Source organism: Mesoplodon densirostris, chromosome X, assembly GCF_025265405.1.
Source record: "Mesoplodon densirostris isolate mMesDen1 chromosome X, mMesDen1 primary haplotype, whole genome shotgun sequence".
Lineage (NCBI taxonomy): Eukaryota > Metazoa > Chordata > Mammalia > Artiodactyla > Ziphiidae > Mesoplodon > Mesoplodon densirostris.
The window spans coordinates 42,306,231-42,326,536 of NC_082681.1; the positions used below are offsets into that span (position 1 = coordinate 42,306,231).

At 44.0% G+C, this 20,306-nt stretch overlaps 1 protein-coding gene across 1 annotated transcript in view; it reads left to right on the plus strand.

Annotated features, from left to right (window-relative positions):
* Positions 1-730: 730 nt before the first annotated feature.
* Positions 731-20,306, plus strand: part of COL4A6 (collagen type IV alpha 6 chain) — a 96,141-nt gene continuing 76,565 nt past the window's right edge. Inside the window, exons 1-2 of the mRNA XM_060086422.1 lie at positions 731-831; positions 7,955-8,129. Coding sequence (XP_059942405.1) covers positions 731-831; positions 7,955-8,129 — 276 coding nt within the window. The remainder of the gene's footprint in view (positions 832-7,954; positions 8,130-20,306) is intronic.

Below are 20,306 nucleotides of genomic sequence, written 5' to 3' on the forward strand. Positions count from 1 at the left end.
TCATAATAAAATATCATTGCTGTGGCTTCAACAACAGAAATTTGATTACAGTTCTGGAGGCTGGAAGTCCAAGATCGGGGAGCCAGCATGGTTGGGTTTTGGTGAGAGCTCTCTTCCTGGCTTGCAGATGGCCACCTTCTCACTGTGTCCTCACATGGTGGAGAGAGAACTCTGGTGTCTCCTCTTCTTATAAGGGCACCAGTTCTTTCTGATCAGGGCTCCATCCTTATGACCTCGTTTAACTTTAATCACCTCCTTAAGCCTGTTTCTCCAGTATAATTATGGGGGGTGGGCGTGTAGGCTTCATTATGAATTTTAGGAGAACGCAATTCAGCCCACTGGATACCCTAAACCAATTAATTAGATCAGACTGCCTGAGAATGAGACCCAGGCATCAGTAGTTCTTAAAGCCCTCCAGGTAATTCCAATATGCAGCCAAGCTGAGAACTACTAATTTAGAGCAGCCCACAGATCAGTAGCATCAACATCACCTGGGAGCTTGTTAGAAAAGCAGCATCTTGGGTCTTACCTCTGACCTCTGGAACCAGAACCTGAAATTGAACAGGATGCCCAGGTAATCCGTATGCACGGTACATTTTCAGAAGCACTGATTGAGAGCATCTAACACGTTTCTACTCTAGAGCATCTTCCTCCTTCCTTATGCAGTCAAATATTTGCAACAATAGCTATGTGAGCCCTTTACAAACTATAGGATTATCTCCGATACCAGATGGTTGGCTGGGCAGTCTTCAGACAATTGCTGCATGGTACAGAGTACGAGGTGGTCTGCTGGGGTCTGATCACTCACTCAGGTGTCATGCGCATTGCTGGGTAACTGCCAACAATGTGAGTGAAGTGACCAGTTTGAGGTTCTCTTCTGAAAACAGGAGTGCAGTCCCCTCTTTCTTCCTGGTAATGTTTTTGCTATTGGATCGGTTTCACAGAATTATCTTGTCTCAAAACCATTTGCAGCCTCTTTTTCAGGCTATGAATTTCACCCAGTTGGCTTGTTCAGCTTATTATTGCCAAAGGTTTTGATTATTAAGAGGGCATACCACTAACCCAATCTAGATGTTTCCTATATGTACTGCTCATACTTAGTGGTTTCCATGGTTTCCACAAAAATCAACCTCTTTGTCTGGTCTTGTTACAGCCTCGTCATTAATTGCATGGTGGTATTGTTTTTCTTTGATGTCAGCTACTCTGGGCAATAAGGTTTTCTTTGTTGTTGTAAAAATGCATTTTACTAGTTTCAGTTGGGGAAGATGAAGAAGTTCTAGAGATGGTTGGTCGTGATGTTTGCACAGCAACGTGAATGTACTTAATGCCGCAGAACTGTACACAAAATTGGTTGAAATGGTACATCTTTATGTCATGCATTTTACCACAATTTTAAAAAATAATGCATTTTACTAAATGCAGTGATGTGTCTTGGTTTGGGTCCTGGGACAGAAAAAGGGCATTAGGATAAAAACTGATGAAATCTGAATGAAGAATGGAGTTTTGTTAACAGTCTCATATCAATGTTAATTTCTTGGTTGTGATAAATGTACAATAGTTATGTAAGATGTGAACATTAGGGGAAATCAGGTGATGGATGTGTGGAGTATATGAGAACTCTTTGCTACCCTGGCAACTTCTCTATAGATCTAAGATTATTCCCCAAAACAGGTTACTAAAATATTAAAAATTGTTTCTAGTCTGATACATCATTTTGGAAAGGATGTAGGAAAGACCAGTAGAGCAATCTGACAGAAGACAACAAGAGCTAGAATCCTTTTCTTCTCCAGAGCTTTCAGGTCAAGCCCCTTAGAAATGATGGCAGCTGAGGGTCAACAGAGCACCCCTCACCATGATATGGTCCTCTGCAAATAACTTGGTCAGAGGGCACTTTTTCTTCAGGGCTCCAAGCTGTAAAAAGTTAATTCATTACTTCTATGTATCTCACAGAGGCTCTTAATAGTACTATTTGCTGAATGTCAGTTCAGCATAATAGTTAAGAGTGTGGAAGTCTGAATTTGAATAGGGCTTCTCCCACTTTCCAACTGTATGACTATGGCTAGTTATTTAACCTCTCTTTGTCTCATTTTCCTTATATAGAAAGTGTGGATGATAATGGTACCTCCTTCATAAGACTTTCTGAGCATTAAATGAGAGCATCCTTATGAGGTGCTTAGCACGGGCCTGACATACAGTGAATGCTGGGTGTTATTATTTATGTGCAGATACTATATTGTGTTTTATAGGCATTTATATTACATGTGAACCTCCTATCATGTCTCACTTTTATTTTTCACAGCTTTTAAATTATATATTATATATACTACAACAAATTTTAAATTACATTTAATATACAGTGTAGTCAAATCATAAGTGTACAGCACAAAGAATTTTTACAAAGTTAACACACCCATGTTAACAATCAGATAAAAATATAAAACATCATCCTCACCCCAGAAGTCCCCCATATGTCCCCTCCCATTTATTACCCACCACAATTACTCATTTGTTATTGTTTATATTCAATTTCAGAGATCCTTCCCCCTCCACCTTTCATAATTTAATATAATTTTGGGATAGGCAAAACAATAACATGGTTCAAAAGTCAAAATTCCACATTAAGAAAAACAAATATCATATATTAATGCATATGTGTGGAATCTAGAAAAATGGTATAGATGACCTTATTTGCAAAGCAGAAATAGAGACACAGATGTAGAGAACAAATGTATGGACAGCAAGGGGGGAAAGGGGGTGAGGGTGGGATGAATTGGGAGATTGGGATTGACATATATACACTATTGATACTATGTATAAGATAGATAACTAATGAGAATGTACTGTATAGCTCAGGGAACTCTACTCAGTGCTCTGTGGTGACCTAAATGGGAAGGAAATCCAAAAAAGAGGGGATATATGTATACATATAGCTGATTCACTTTGCTGTACAGTAGAAACTAACACATTATAAAGCAACTATACTCCAACAAAAATTAATTTAAAAAAATCTCTGCATTAGTTAATCTCTTTTTCTCCTTCCCTCTCTTTCCTCCAATATCTAATTTGAAGTAACATAGCTATTTATTTTTAAATGAGAATCACATGGCACTTTTGTCAGAAAATTACATGGATGGTAGTTTCTAAAACATTCTGCAGTACTTCACAGACCCCTCAATTCAGTTCAACCAATATTAAGTGAGCACCTACTATGGCAAAGCACAGTAGTGGAAAAAAAGGTGAAGCAAAGTCCCATTTTTAGATGCTCCAAGTCTGGTTAGAGAAACTGACCCTTAGACATAGAATTCTAGTTGTTCAATGCACACTCTGAATATACAGTAGAGGTACAAAGTTCTGTATGGAAAATTACTATTCACAATAACAACAAAAAGAAAACCTGTAACTTTTTTTGTTAGTAGTTCACCTAACAAAAAGTATATCAGACATTTTCCAGATAAAAATTTTGAATTCCATTAATGAAACATAAATGACCTGAATAAATGGTGGGATATACCGTGTTGGCAGATGGGATGACTTATCATTGTAAAGATGTCAATTTTACCCAAATCTATCAATTCAGTGCCATTCCCATCAAAATACCAGCAGGATGTTTTAAGTAACTTGAAAAACTTATTCTAAAATGTATATAGAAAAATAAATGTCTATGAATATCTAAGTCAATTTTGAAAAAGAACAGATGAGAGATGTGCTCTTCTACAGTTTGAGACATCATCATCATCATCATCATAAACTGTAGGACTGTCAATAAACCATAGGAATAGAACATAGAGCACAGAAACAGATGATAATAAGTACAACGCAATTTCGCAGCAAGGGAAGGATGGATCATTTGGTATTGGAAGGAGTGGGTCACCATGTGGCAAAACTTCCCAATCAGTGTGTCATACTGAAAGCCACAAATGGGTTATAGAGGTGTAGAGCTATTGATCCCCTTGACCCTTAGGATGGCCAGGCAGGACCTAAAGTGGCCAGAGCTCCGGTGGCCTCCATCTCTGGCTATAAGCAGCCCCATCCATTTACCACATTATGCTTGGCGCATACTACCATATACTCTCTACGCCATGACATCGAAAAGATTGAGAAGCACTGCTATATGGAGAAAAATGAAGTTGCATCACTACTTCACATCACCTACCAAGGTGACTTCCAAGTCGATTAGAAGCCTAAATGTGAAAGGTAAAACTATAAATGTACAATTTCTTTATAGTTTGAAATGGTATAGGACTTCATAATTAAGACCCCAAAGTCCAAAACATAAGGTCAAAAAAGTCATGAATTTTACTACAACAAACCTAAGATTTTCAATTCAATGAAAGGACACCATAGACAAAGTTAACAGACAGATGATAGACTTGAAGGTATTTGCAATGTCTAAAACTGACAAGGCATTGATATCTAGAATGTCCGGGGGACTCTGGTAACTTATCAAGAAAAAGGCAGAAAACACAATAGACAAATGGGCAAAGCACATTTACAGTATGGACAGCTCACAGAAGGGAAAACTGTATTGGCTAACAGGCATATGAAGAGATGATCGATCTCTCTAGTATTCAGAGAAATGCATATTAAAATAACAGAGAACAAGTTGTACTCATCCAATTGACAAAAATTAAAAAGTCAGATAACACCAAACATTTGTGAGCATGTGGGGGGCAAAAGGAATTCTCTTGCATTGCTGGTGGGAGTGTAAACTGGAATAGCTTTTGAAGAGCAATATGGTGGCACTTCTTGATGGTAGCTATGTATATATTCCTACAACCCAGCAACCTCACTCCTGAGTATATATCCTGGCCAAATTCTCCATAGTTCTAAAATGGAACCCTTATGAAGATATTTATCATAGAATCATTTGTTTATCACAGAATCATTTGTGTTAAGTGATTGGCTGCAAACTAGGTTGTCCATCAGTGAGGGAATATACATAGAAAGCAAGCTGAATGCATACTATGCATACTAACAAGGATTAGGAGCAAATACCAACATAGATCTTAAAAACATTCTCATGAAAGGAGAAATAGAATGATCTCTATATAGCCCAGTGACATTTGCTTGAATTTAAATACACACATACAGGGCTTCCCTCATGGCGCAGTGGTTGAGAGTCCACCTGCTGATGCAGGGGACATGGGTTCGTGCCCCAGTCCGGGAGGATCCCACATGCCACAGAGTGGCTGGGCCCGTGAGCCATGGCTGCTGAGCCTGTGCTCCACGACGGGAGAGGCCACAAGAGTGAGAGGCCCGTGTACCGCAAAAAAAAAAAAAAAACACATACACACCAAAGGTAGGAGACAGATATAGATGTGGATGTAGGTGATGTACACGTAGGTGTAGGTGTAGATCTAGATATAGATGGATATCTTGGACTGACATCAAATACATTTGAGAAATTTCCTGTGAGGGGACAAGAATGAGAGTGGAGATTTGGATGAAGGAAAATTTAAAAATAAAAGGAGGGGCCTTATATGGACTAATGATTCTATTTTGCCATGAACTGAGGGGTGTGACAAATCCAGCTCTCTATAGCTGAATTCCAAACCAAAAAAAGTTGTTTCAAGTGTTAGAAAAAGGAGACGTTAACTCCAAGCAGGGAAATACGAGAAGTCTTTTTGGAAGAGGTCAGATTTGAGTTGAACTTTGAAGGATGGTTAGAACCTTGGTAGAGAGTTCTGGAAGAGAAGGGTATTTTTGGCAAGGAAACCTCTTGGTTGGAAGCCCAGGGGTGAGAAAGAGTACAGTGTGGATTTAAGAATCAACGAGGAGACTGTTATACTTGGAGTCTAGGGCAGGTAAGGGTGTTAAGGGGGAAAATAAGCCTGCAAAAACAGGTGGGAACTGAATGAAGGGCCATCAATGCCCAGTTAAGGAGTACGGATTTAGCTGTGAAAGTAATGGGGAGTGATTTACAGTTTTGAGCGGAGGAGCAATAGGATCAGACTTAGGAAGATTACTGTCCAGAGTGTTAGATTGTGGCAATGTTTGACTGGACACAGAGAGGACTCCAGAGGCTATTGTCATTATCCACGGGAGAGCTAATGAGGGACTGAGATAAGCTTTGGTATTGGTCCCTAAGAGGACCAATAATAGTGCCGTGGACATGGACTTGGGAAATTGACAGGACCTGAGAAATAAATTAGAGCGATGCTTCATCTTTATAGAGGAGGTGGTAGAAGCTGTAGGTGGTGGATGAAATCACCAAGAGACAGGCAAGAGCCTCTGGGCAGAATAGAAGGGACCAGTAAAGAAGATGGCGACATGATAAAAGACTAGAGAGTCCAGCGTATAGAGCAATGAAAGCCAAGGAGAGGGTTTCAGAAGGGAAACGAGTGCTTAGCAATGACAAAAGCTGCAGAGAAGGCCTATGGGATTCAAATTTAGCAGGGATCACTGGTTACTTTCCAGAGAGGACTTTCGAGCCAGAAGAGTTGGTCGGCCCAGATGGCCTGGGGGTGGGGAGAGTGGTAGGAGAGGAAGAGTGGCGGCAATGAGTGATGTCTATCAAGAGGTTTGTTCTGGAAGTGTGATGGAGAGATGGAGTGGTCAGAGCAGCAGAGGAAAGATTTTCCTTTATTTTTTTAGCATCAAGCAGATGAGAGCACATCTTGAAGACCAACAGAAAGCAACCAGTCTAGAAGATAGAAAGGGAAGAGAGGGTAGTTAACAGGAGTAGGGTCTCAAGGGATAGGAGGGTCCCTCTGAGCCCTGGAGCAGCCTACCTGGCCATGCTCATTGAAAGCTAGCCTTGCTGTACCTTGATTTCCACCTTTCCCCTAATCATGCTCCTTTGTTTTGCCTTTGGGAGAGCGTCCCTCTCCCAGATGACTTACTAGAACTTTCCCCTGCCCCCCTTTTACACCTCCTCACTTTTTTTTCCTTCTGCTGGGTTCCAGAGACTGGTTGAAACTAGACTAACAAAGAAACCTCTCTTTGTCAGTCAGCAAGTTGAGAGAAGTGATTAGCTGCTAGGTTCTTAGGCCAAAGGACCTGCAGCACTCAAAGCCTTGAAGGGGAAAGCACTTGAAGGTCTGTTTACCACTCAGCTTTAGGGGGCAATTGTTGCTACTCTTGGCTACAGGCTTCACCGGGGACTTTATCTCTGCAGAATTCTCTGTTAACTTTTTCTGAAAGATTGCCAGCACCAGATCTAAAAGCTTTTAAAATCCTCATAAAACCAGAGAATGAAAAAAGCGGTGATGGATGGAGAGGTAAGGGGGGGCCATGGGGCTTCTTGCCCAGATAACCTCCCCGGGCCAGGCCCCTGGACAGGCCAGCTCCGTTTTCATATCTTTTGTCCCCCAGGTCCTAGGGTTTGGCTCCTTTTGCTTTCTTTTCCAGCTGCTGCTTCCTCCCTCCCCAATTTTCCACCTGGATTCCTCTCAGAATCCTCTCCTGATTTATCCCTAACTCTGCTTTCTCTGGGAACCAGATTATTGTTTTAAGCTGTTTAAAGTGCTTTCATTTCTCCTATCTCTAAGGGAGTAGTTGGGCAGAGTGAAGTATAACAAAAATGTAAATGACACTGTGGCAGTGGAGAAGGTATAGAGGACCAAGAACTCAGACAAAACATGTCTTCAGTGAACTGTGAACATGGGAGCTACCTGCTTCCCAACCCACACATGCCATTGACTCTGCCCTGGGCATTGGCACCATTATCTTTGCATCAGCCCAAACCATCTCCCTTTGAATTGGATACTACAGCAAGGTCGTGTAGATGTGGCGTGACATCGCTAATGGTCTGGTGGATTTCTCCACATCTGGATCACCAGGTTGTTCTCTCTGACTCCAGATTTGTCTTGACAGCCTTGACTCAAGTACTAAATGATGGGCATAGTTCCTAGCTATAGCTAGTCTAGCCTTCTCCCTTTGAGCCAGGCCCAAATGGTCTAGGAAGTCATCTGTTTATCAGGAATGACTAGCTCCCCTCCGGCTCACTCTCCAGCCTGGCCCCCAAGATCAGCTGTGTCAACAGTGCTTTCATATCCTCCTGTTGGACCCACCCGTCTCCCTCACCCCCAGTACTTCTGATGTATGTGCCAGCATCCAACCCTGGCAAACCCCGCTACCTGCTTTGCCAGGGCTGCCAAGTACAGTTTGAGGAAGCTTCCCCAACAAAAGTACGTTCTCTAGTGTCCACAGAGCCCTCAGAGCTGCTTGGCAGCCCTTCACACTTTTCTAACAATTGACTTCCTGCCATGGCCTCCACAGCATCTCCTCCCCGCCCTTTGCCAGTCGTCCTCAACCTCAAATATCCTCACTCTCTACCTGCAACCTCACTTCCTACATTTATTGAGAAAACAGGTCAAGTTGAAATGGACTTTCTCCACTTCCCTCTTTCTTACCAAAACTCATCCTGGCTCCTTTTCTTCATGCATCCTTCTCCACTCTCTAGTTTGGAGGGGTAAAATGTGCTCCTCTATCTTCAAGACAGATCTATCGACGGCCCTTGGGTTCAGAATCCTATCCCTTCTGCCTTCCTCTGCCTTATGGTATATTGATGTGTGTACATAACTAGTCTCTCTGACCTGGACTGAGAGTGCCTCAAGGGCAGGGACTGTGTTACTTTCATCTATGTGCTCCCAACATGTGTCACCATGGCTGGCGCACAGTAGGCTCTCCACAACTGTTTTCTCAATTGATGAGTTATGAAGGGACGATGTAGATTGACTTGAGTTCTCTGTCCTTTGTGCATCTACTTAATTGGTTAATAAGTGTGCCAATGGGCAGCAAGATGGATGAAGGGAAGAGTCAAAAGGATTCAATAAGCTCCAGATCCAGGGCTTTGGGTGGAGTTACATGACATTTTTGTGGGAATTTGGGACCCAGAATTGACCTGTCTCTTTATAAAGGGAGTAGCAGAAAAAGCACCAGACTGGGACTAAGAAGGTCTGGCTCTGCTGCTCAGAAGCTGTGTGGCCACGGACAAGTTAATTCACTTCTGGTCTCAATTACTTCTCTAGTACTTTGAGGATGGGGATATTCTGAACATTCAATGGAGTCGTGGATGTGCAAACACAATTGAAATCTGAAGCGCCTCTCCAAAGCAAGATTGTAGCTTGTTTCTGATGCCACTAATAGCTCTGGAGCTTCTACTTGTCACCTATACCACAGCAGCCTCCACCAGCACAGCCCATCTTTCCTGTTGCACACAGAGCTTGATTTCATCTCAGCTTCCCATTGTCCACCACGTAAAAGGAAAATATATCAGAAATGTGGAGCTTCTCGCCCTCTAGACCCCCTTCCCCTCTCCTTTTTGGCCTGCTCACCTCTGTGCGGATGACTGGACTTGTCCATAGGGACTACTGCATACAGCTGGCAGGGGGAGCTGTAAGTCATCCCATCTTCTTGAATTCAAATCCACGGCAGGCTGGGAGGTGTAGGGTAGGCTAAGCCAGAGCACCAGCAAGCCCTACCATTTTAGCAGACTCCTGTGCCTGCGGGCATGTGTATTGGGGTTGGAATGCCTATCTCTTTATCTGCATGGGTGTGGAAATGAATGCTCCTCTGGTTCTAAATGAATGCAGGGGTGTGGGCCTGTAGGAGAACAGCAGGGAGACTATATGAGTAAATTGTTCCTCTCGCTCCCCTGCCCTCCCCTCCCCTTTCAGAGCTCCCTGAGTTCTTTGACAATGGGGTCCTAGCAGATTTCTTTCATCCTATCCTCCTTTTTCTCCTTCTGTTTAAGGAGCAGTAATTGGTTACTCTCTGTTACCTTGCACCCCCAAAACTTGAGGGCTTCTCACCAGAGACTTGGGGAAGCCAACAGTGATCCAGAAGCAATCAGCTCACACCAGCTCAGTATTGGACCAAAGGTTGTGTGGTATATCAATGATGGGTAATTTATTATGTCAGAGAAAAATGCCACAATATCCCTTTTCTAATGGAGTAGGTACACTACAGCAAAAATTGCTGTAAAGTGAATTTCTGGCAAGACCTGTTTCACTTTGATTTTTTCATTATAAAACCATGGCTATGTTTTGCTAGAAAAAAGAAAACAAAACAAAAAAAAAAGATTGGCTCCAGGTTGTAATTAAACCATGTGTTTTAAAATAAACCACATTTATTTATTTATTTATTTATTTATTTATTTATTTATTTATTTATGTTGGAGTATAATTGCTTTACAATGGTGTGTTAGTTTCTGCTTTATAACAAAGTGAATCAGCTATACATATACATATGTTCCCATATCTCTTCCCTCTTGCATCTCCCTCCCTCCCTCCCACCCTCCCTATCCCACCCCTCTAGGTGGTCACAAAGCACCAAGCTGATCTCCCCGTGCTATGCGGCTGCTTCCCACTAGCTATCAGTTTTACATTTGGGACTGTATATATGTCCATGCCACTCTCTCAATTTGTCCCAGCTTACCCTTCCCCCTCCCCGTGTCCTCAAGTCCATTCTCTAGTAGGTCTGAGTCTTTATTCCTGTCCTGCCCCTAGGTTGTTCATGACCTTTTTTTTTTTTTTTTAGATTCCACATATATTTGTTAGCATACGGTATTTGTTTTTCTCTTTCTGACTTACTTCACTCTGTATGACAGACTCTAGGTCCATCCACCTCACAACAAATGACTCAATTTCATTTCTTTTTATGGCTGAGTAATATTCCATTGTATATATGTGCCACATCTTGTTTATCCATTCATCTGTCTATGGACACTTAGGTTGCTTCCATGTCCTGGCTATTGTAAATAGAGCTGCAATGAACATTGTAAACCACATATTTTTAAACTACAATAATAGGATAAGAGGGTAGGTCCACATTCTTTCTAAACTATAATGACAACCCTGTGCTGGACCGTTAATTTGCTCCTACCTTTCACAGCTTTACATTCTGCTCCTTGTTTCATTCAATTTTTTGTCTATTGAAATCTCCTCCTCGTGAGCCTGTATTTATTTAAGAGCTTACAGCCCTATGAGCCCAGCAAACAGGGGTTTTTGAACACTGGGAGTTTGGTTACTAGGGCTTTTTTTCCCCCAAAGCAAAACTTAGTCCATGGAATGAACCCTCAGCCCCTTTTCACATACATTGTCTCAACTGATGTTCAAAGCAATTCAGGAAATAGGCAGGGCAAGTAATATCCCCATTTTGCTGATGAGAAAACTAAGGCCGAGAGATGAATTGGCTTTCTCAAGATCACACAGTCAGAAAGTGAGGGCAGGAAATAGAAACTTAATCCTATGATTCTGCTTTAAACAGGCAAATTTTCTGTTTACTAGAAGGCTTTCTTAAGAGACTTGTCCCATCAAATCATACACAAGTTGCCCTTCAAATTCTAACGAAAACAAAATTATGGTAAGTTAAGTATTTCAAATTTTTCCAACGTGTGTATTAGTTTTAGGTTAAATTCATCCTAAGTAGATAGAACTGTATTTATTTCCTCATGCAGTCTGGAATCTCAGCACACACTTTATAGTACAGTGGGGCTCTTTGTATAGTCTGCATGTGTATTTGAAGGGCTACGGGGACTCATTCAACCATTTGTAATGGTCACAGAGGTGTTTGGTTGTTCTGTTTTTATTTTTGTGGCCAACTATTGGTCATATTTCCAGTTTCATTTGATTTGGGGTTCTTGACTATCCCAATTATACTATTATCACAAAAGAAGAGATTTTTCTGGTTTCTGATGTAGTTTTAAGAACATGTTATAGAGAAAAGGGAGACCTGAAAATTCTTCATCAACTTATTTGCCTCTATCTAGCAGACATCTCTGCTTCATCCTATTTTAACAATTATTAGCATTTCCCAAGAGCAAGGGAAAATACGACATGTTTAAAGACAAAATTACCAATTTCTGGGCCTCCCTGGTGGCGCAGTGGTTGAGAGTCCGCCTGCCAATGCAGGGGATACGGGTTCATGCCCCGGTCTGGGAGGATCCCATATGCCGCGGAGCGGCTGGGCCCGTGAGCCATGGCCGCTGAGCCTGCGCATCCGGAGCCTGTGCTCCGCAACGGGAGAGGCCACAACAGTGAGAGGCCCGTGTACGACAAAAAAAAAAAAAAAAAAAAAAAAAAAAATTACCAATTTCTGCTCACCACGATGATCATCAAATTAGTACACTGTGCCTGTATTCCCCCTTCCACCCCTAATTGAATATGCTAGCATTAGGAACTCGTAGCACATCAGAATTTGTCTACGAGAACCTAGTAGACTGTCCATTGCCCACAGACCAATCAATAAGGCCACTTTAATTGTGGAACAAGAAGGAACCTTCCATCTTTTTAAGGTCTAGGATGTGCTATCCCTTGAAGTGCCTTTTATGACTTAATTCTGTTAAGCGAGTTTCTATTAAATGGTACCTGTTCCAGTGAAAAGATTGGGAAAATTGAGATAAATTGTTCCAGTATCAATGAAAATGAAAATATTTTCTGCCCACAGTAGCTCTCACTGCCCCTCTTCAAGTGGGTTTGTGTTTCTATTAATACTTTCAGAGCATTATTCAATGCAGAGAGGCAATATAAGCTTGGTAGAAGAAGCAGAGGATTTGGTATCACCAAAATTGGCTTCACCAGTTGCTTACTGTGTGAATTCAAGCAAATTCCTTACCCTGTCTATATTTCAGTTTCCTCATCTGTAAGATGCATCTAATACCCACCTGTTAGGGCTGTTTAGAGGATTAAAGGAGACAGGTTAAATGAGACGGCACTTAGTATGTGTTTGGTGAAAAGAAGGTTATTATTATGTTTTAGAAGAGAAATGTGAATAAACAGGTAGAAGGGAGGGCTGCAAAGCCTTGCCTAACAAGAGTTAAATGTTAGCACTCTGGGAGGTGTCTTTCCAAAAATTTAAACATGCTGACAACAGCCAATGGGATGGGTGTGTGTGTCTTTGCAAACAAAACATGTAGATGCATGTCTTCATGCCTGGGCTGGCTGCTTCAAACACTGATTATAGCTTAAGAACTAGAAAATAAATGTGTTTTCATTTGGGTGTTGAGGGCGAGACTCTGATACTGCTTCTCAGCTATGGCAGACACTGAGAATTTTGGGGGTTCGTTCTTTGGTAGACACTAATCACCTATTTTTTTTTTTTTTTTTTGGAAGATGGGAAGGGTCACTGGCTGTGCTGGCAAATTGTAGATGCTGCTAACATTATCAAGCTGAACCAGGGCTTCCTGGGCCACAAAATGGATCTGTACATCTGTATAATATGAGTCTTTATCTGCCGACTTTATTTTTTTATTTATTTATTTTTTTTGCGGTATGCGGGCCTCTCACTGTTGTGGCCTCCCCCGTTGCGGAGCACAGGCTCCGGACGCGCAGGCTCCGGACGCGCAGGCTCAGCGGCCATGGCTCACGGGCCCAGCCGCTCCGCGGCATATGGGATCCTCCCAGACCGGGGCACGAACCCGTATCCCCTGCATTAGCAGGCGGACTCTCAACCACTTGCGCCACCAGGGAGGCCCTATCTGCCGACTTTAGACCTATTCTTCACCTGCTGGTGTTCTTTCTCCCTTATTTACTTCTGCAGACAGCACTAGCCCATTAGTGCTGTTACTAGGAGAGTGGATTGTAGGGCTGTACGGATGGCTGTTTCCGTTTGTCGCAATAGAAGGAGCACAGAGTTGATGGGGAGGCCCTGATATTCACTCTGCCACTGACCAGCTGTGTGAAATTAGCAAGCCTCATTGGCTAACCACTTTGTAGCTTGGTGCCCTCCACCTACTTCACAGGTGTATTGTGATGCTCCAAAAGAATGGTGAAAGGAATAGTGTTCTGAGGTTTCTTAAGTAATCTGCCCTTGGGGGGTATCATCGTTAGTTTCCTTCTTACCACATATTTCATGGCTAGGGAGGGATCCCAGCTACTTAGGCCAGAATCTGTTAAGTTCTTACACCCCCTCCACCCTGGCCTCATAGCTGAGATGGGAACTCCAGCTGAAAACTAGGGACAAATTGTAGAATTCAAGCCACCTGGTCCCTAGGCGGGAGGTCAGGGATCTCTGCTCCCCTTTTACGAGAGGCCACAAGGGATATTTTGGGATGGCAGCAGAGTCTTTTAATCTCATTTTGCCCCTAATGAGACTTGGAAGTGGCCTTCTCAAGGATTCCCACGTGCATATTTAATTCTATATTTTCATTCATTCCACAATTGTGCCTTTCCCACACAATTATGTTTTGAGGGTCTACTGCACACCAGACACTGCATCTCTCAGAGATACCAGGGCAAACAAGGTCAGTTGAGCTCCCTGCCCTCTCAGACTTTCCAGTCTAGTGACAGAAACAGGTGCTGAACATCTCCCAAGATGGTCCGAAGGTATCTTAATCCCCACCTCTCCAGAGGTGAACTCTCATCTTCTACCCAAAACTTCCTCCCCTAAGCTTCCTCATGTCAATGAGGAGATCCACTCGGTCATCCAGTCAAGAGACTTGGGAGTCCTCCTTCACACCTCCCTGTCTTACCCACCAATTCCAATCTAGCATCAAGTCCTATCATTTTTAGCCTCTGAAATATCTCTTAAATCCATCTTGTCCCTGTCTTCACTGCCATGAACCTAGTTCAGGTCACCATTATTTCTCTCCCTGAGATCACAACCTCCTCACTGGGTTCCCTGTCTCTGGTCTTGCTGTCCCATCCACTCCCTTCCACTTGTGATGTGTCCAGAGGTGATACTGTATGAACTTGAGTTAGTCCCTTTCCCTTTCTGGGCTTCAACTTCTCCATCCTGAACTGGATGATTGTCTAAGTCTGGTGCAGCTCTCTTTTCTGTTGATCTGTGATCAGATGTTTCTTGCTCGTACTCTAGTGCAGCCATCCAGATTTCCAAAGAAGATACTGATACACCTGGCCTTCTGGCTTCTTGGTGCGTGTACTCATTCGTTCATTTCTCCATTCAGCAAACATTTACTGAGCACCCACTGTGTATGAGGCACTGTAGTTAGCACAAGTGATTCAGTGGGAAGTAAGACACAGGCCCTGTCTTCAAGGAGTTCAATCTCTTGGGGGGTGGTGGTATGGACACAAATAGACAATCTAGCCCATTCTGTGGGGGGGGGGTAATCATGAAAGTTTACCTGGAAGAGCTGATATCTTAGTTGGAGCCTGAATGATAAATAGGAGCTAGCCAGGAGAACAAAGGCATGTACAAAGGTCCTGAGGCAGGATGCTGGGAGAGACTAAATCTAGACTGAAGAATGACAGACCAATTGGGAGGCTGTGGCGCCACTCTAGGGGAGAGACAAGGAAGTCCTAAACTAAGACCATAGAGGCAGAGAAAAATGGACAGGTTTCAGTTATATTTTCAAGGTGGAATTGACAGTCCTTGCTGGTGAATTGGATGTAGAAGATGAGGGGAAGAGAGAGGTCATGGAGGACCCTTGGGTTTTTGGCTTTATCAGCTTTGTAGATGGACTGCTATTTACAGAGTTAGTTCCATTATCTCAGGAGGAAGGATCTGGTTTGGGGAATGAGGCTGGGGAAAAGATGATGGGTTCAGCTTTAGTCTTGTTGAGTTTGAGTTGGAATATCCAGGTGGAGAGGTCTAGTAAGCCATTGGCTATAAGGATCTGACACACTGAGAAGAGGAATCTGGTCTGGAGGTTCAGACTGGGGAGTCATTAGCTTGTAGATGAGGTCCCTTTGAGGAGAATGAGCAGACCCTGAAGAACTGAGTGCCCAAGAAATCCAGGACATCAGTGCTAAGAGGGGAAATACTCTCCCAGATGTGGAGTGCCCATTGATTCCTGGGCACACATCTCTGCCCCAAAGAGAGTTTCACAATGTTGTCTGTGCATTGCTCACTTATACTTAAGAGAAGGAGCATTAAGTACCCAATTATAACTTCTCCATTTTACCATAAACATGCCTTAAAGAAGAGAGGAAACAGATACGTTCATGCTCTCTACCAGGTATGTTACATTCACTGACTCAAATGCTCCCAATAACCCTACACTAGAGCTATTATTTCTTGGAGCCCTTAGAAACTCAGAGTGGTTAAGTCACTTGCCCAAGGTCACATAGCTATTAAATGGCACTAAGATCTGACTCCAGGTCTGTCCTACTCCAGACCCTGCACCATTATACCACCTAACAGCACTCCACCACCTCCTTCAGTATAGCCAGATCCTTAATAAAGCCTGTGCACACCGCTTTTCCCTTCTGTGCTTCATAAATATCATTTGCATCCCCTAGCTTAACACTTTGCTCTCCATTAAAATACAAATCCCCTGGGGAGAAGTAAAGCTCTAAGTTGTTGTCAGTCATTTATGCCTCAGTGGGAATGAATTTCAGATTCTTCCTTAAGAACAAATTTTAATTTTATGGGACAAGGACACTGGAACCTTGAGGGAGGGATAAAAAGGCAGAAATGGGCTTCGTAATGAAAAGTCATTCCCCTCTTAGTTTCATAGTTCTACTTGGTTGGAGACATGTGCTGTTAAGGTTCTTAGATGCTATTTCTGCATATGTGTACTACTTTATATGCAGGCCCATTTCTGGGTCAGCTACCCCAGTTATCTGGGGCTGGGGCTCGGGTGTGGTCTGATCGGAGGTGAAATTAAACTACACAGTGGGGACTTCCCTGGTGGTGCAGTGGTTAAGAATCCGCCTGCCAATGCAGGGGACACAGGTTCGAGCCCTGGTCCAGGAAGATCCCACATGCCGCGGAGCAACTAAGCCCGTGCACCACAACTACTGAGCCTGTGCTCTAGAGCCCGCGAGCCACAACTACTGAGCCCGTGAGCCGCAACTACTGAGCCCACCTGCGGCAACTACTGAAGCCCATGCACCTAGAGCCCATGCCCCACAACAAGAGAAGCCACCGTGGTGAGAAGCCCGTGTACCTCAACGAAGAGTAGCCCCCGCTCGCCGCAACTAGAGAAAGCCCGTGCGCAGCAACGAAGACCCAACACGGCCAAAATAAATAAATAAATAAATAAATGTATATATATATTTAAAAAAAGCCAGTGTTGTCCCAAGCATTATCTAAAAGAAAACCACTACACGCTGACCCCAACCCACTGTGGTCAGCAGGAGGCAGCCAGCCTGGGCCTTAGGCTCAAGTCCCAGCTCACTCTCTTGAGAATTAGACCCTGATGTGCATATTTAAAATACCAAGCGGATGGAGGCAGGAGAGCTTGTTGGAAAGACTTGGAGGAGTCCCTTCTGCCCTGTCTGGCTCTATTTGCCAAAATAAATGACATGTATCAGGGCAGGGCATTTGTCCAAGCCCATTGAAATTCTGCTAGCAGTCCAAACAGTGATGATGTTTCAGATTGGTTCTGTGAAATGATCAGTTAGGAAGAGAGAAATGATGTGTGAGCATCTGGCTACTGCAGCCTACTGATGGGGACAGTCCCAGGGGCGGGCCTGGGGTGTGGGGGGGGGCAGCCTCAAGGACCCCCCAGGACATCTGCCACTGGCAAACAGGGAGAGAGCCACACACTGGCAACGAGTGGTCTAGTTTGAGTCCCATGCTGTTCCTCACTAGCTACGTGACCTAAACAAGTCCTTCCCGTTCTCTCGGTCTCCTTTTTCCCCCTGTGTATAAAATAGAGCCTGGATGGAACGGTCTCTAAGGGCCCTTCTTGCTCCAACATTCCGTGACTTCTCTGATACTGGTTTGATTTCTTTTTCTCTGTAGTGGTAGAGGGAGAGGCCCACCCACCCACCTGCTTATCTGTAGCCGCTATGTTCTCACACTGCCCTCTGCTGGCCATTATGAAAAGTGCCACCGATAGCTTCTTTGGAGGAAAACAAGCGAACAAACCAAAAAAAGCACTTCATCATTGATTTAGTATTAAGCGTCAGCAGTCCACTGGACATGGTGACAGAAAGCCTATGCATTGGAGACGAGGGAAAAGATCATACAGCTATACGCACAGAGTAAGCATAGCTAGAGATGGCTGACAGAACAGCCCAAGAAAGAAATGTCTCTCTCAATTTTTTTCTTTGCCATCTTCGTCTGTTCATGGTGCTCTGTGCCACTGTATGAAAGAGAGGACCTCAGTGGATAGGAAGCCTCCTTGTCTCGTATCCTAGGACTGCAGGCTCCAGAAGGGCCTGGCACCACAATAAAGAGGAAGTTCTGGGCCAACAGCGCCTCAGAGGACTTAAGACATCCCGCAGGCCCTGCTTCTGTCTAAGAGGTTTCTAGCTGAGACCAGCCCAGAAGTACACCTTCCTCCAAGGGGTACCGTTTCAATTGCCCCTTTGGAAAAAGAATTCGAATTCAAAGAGTCCATGAGCTCTTTCAGAGACTCACTTTAAGCTCTCTGACTGGAATGGAGGAGTCATCTGTGTGGCTATGGTAAATTCAGCCTGCCCTCCCAGCCAAGAGAAAGGGAGCGGGCCATGGAAGCCTGCCTTTTCTGGATGGAATCAGATTTCCTGTTAAATGCAGCCCAAGAATTGCCTCACTCCTATGTCTCTTTGCTTATTCTTGCTGAGTGTGCACTCACAAAGGCAAGAGACCAGGGCTGGAGTGTGCCAGCCCCTATGCCCACACCAGGCACTGCTCAGGCTCTAGTGATGTGAGCAAGATGGGAATTGGGCCACGCCACAGTCTGCCCTCTCAGTAGCTGTTCAACGGTTTATCATGCTCTCACCTCCCCTCCCTTGATGCGCGAAAGCTTTGGGCAGGGCTCAGATTTGGGTCAAGCATTCAGTGCCCTGACTGCATCTCCTTTGCTAGTAATAACATGGTCTTGGCAAACCTATCGTACCTCTCATCCTCCCACCAACCAGTCCTTTCCTCCCCCAACAGCTGGTTCTTATCTGTCTCCCTTGTTCCAGCCTCAGGCAGGCTGCCCTGGCCTCATGCTTACACACACACACACGCGCGCACGTGCACGCACGTGCACGCGCACATGTGCAGATTCTCCCGAACACTTGTTGATGAGTTTCAGCCCTGAAACACTGCCTTCCTCCCATCCCTCCTGTGTCCCCAAACCTCTAAGGGTTCCCTATTTCCTGCCACATCAAGTCTTCAACTTCCCTGCCTTGCTTTCCAGGCCTACTTCAGCTGGGGCCCACTCAGCCTTTCCAGTGTGGGCCGTGACTCCCCTGAGCCGTGGACAGAATGTAAGCATTCCACAAACCCTCCATGGCCAACCCTGCCTTTGTGTTCCCGCAGCACTTCTGCTCCATTCCGGACTTGAACTGTTTGCAGTGGTTTTGTGTACATTAGTCTTGAAAGCTAGGCCCACATTTTAGACTTCTTTGTTAATCCTCAACCACAACCCAGCACTATTTTTTTAAGTGTTGCTCTTTTACTTTTTAGTTGTGTGTGTGTGTGTGTGTGTGTGTATATATACAGTGAAAATTTATAAGAGTAATAAATAAGAGAATCATTGTAAACAGAAGTTCAACCAATAGGAGGTAAGAGCATAAAAAGTAAAAGTTAACCTCCCACCCCATCATTCCCAGAAATAAGCCTGTTAAGCATTGTGCAGCCTAGCACCCTCTGTAGGTTGCGTGTTAGGGGTCGGGAACGTTTGATTGGTGAGTGGCACCCGCAGAGAATTGCATCTCCTTGGGAAGAGCATCTTTTACTTCTTTGCTAGAGTCCCAGGTCTTCATGGGCCTGATTGACACTGGAAATTTTAGTCTGAAGGCCCCGCATAGCTGGCATCCACTTGCGTCTCCAGTACGTGACTCTAACCACTGCATAAAGCATCTGTCCTCAGCCCTTTCAAAAGTAAATCTTGAAGGTGAATATTAAAGGGCATGTTTAATGGAATTTTCTCAGAGTTTTGCACAGGTTTGTAGGAAATTGCGGACAGTCGGTAAAAGGGGCTAAGGGGCAGAGATGGAAGTGTTTATGAAAATAGGCTTTCTACCTGATATGGTGTTGTGTTCTCTGAGAGTTAATGCACATTAGTAATGGTTTTCATTTTTCTGCCAAGAAAATTCAGTCCCTTCTGGGATTTGTTCTAAACAGACTAGCCGGCCTCTGTTGCACCGACTGGGGTTAATTCTCTATCTCGGTCAGCTTGAAAATGTCAGCCTGAACTCTCAGACTTAATTGTTACAGACACTTTATCACCAGGGCATTCAAAATCCTCAGGCTGCTCCCTCTTGCTATCATAATTGATACTTAATGGATATTCTCAGGCTTCTTGGATTTTACACATTCAACACTGTACCGATGGCGCGGGTGCCGGGGCATAGAGAGGGAGCAAATAAACAATGTGTGTGTGTTCGCTGTGAGTGTCTGTTTCTAGTTGCAGTGCTGGGGTTCTGGGAACTGCCGTCAAAGATAAGCTGATAGGTTGGTCAACCGTGGGTTTCTGGGTTCTCCTCCCTCTGGCCCACCGAGGCAGTGTTCTCCAGGCACAGCCATTTCCGGACTTCACT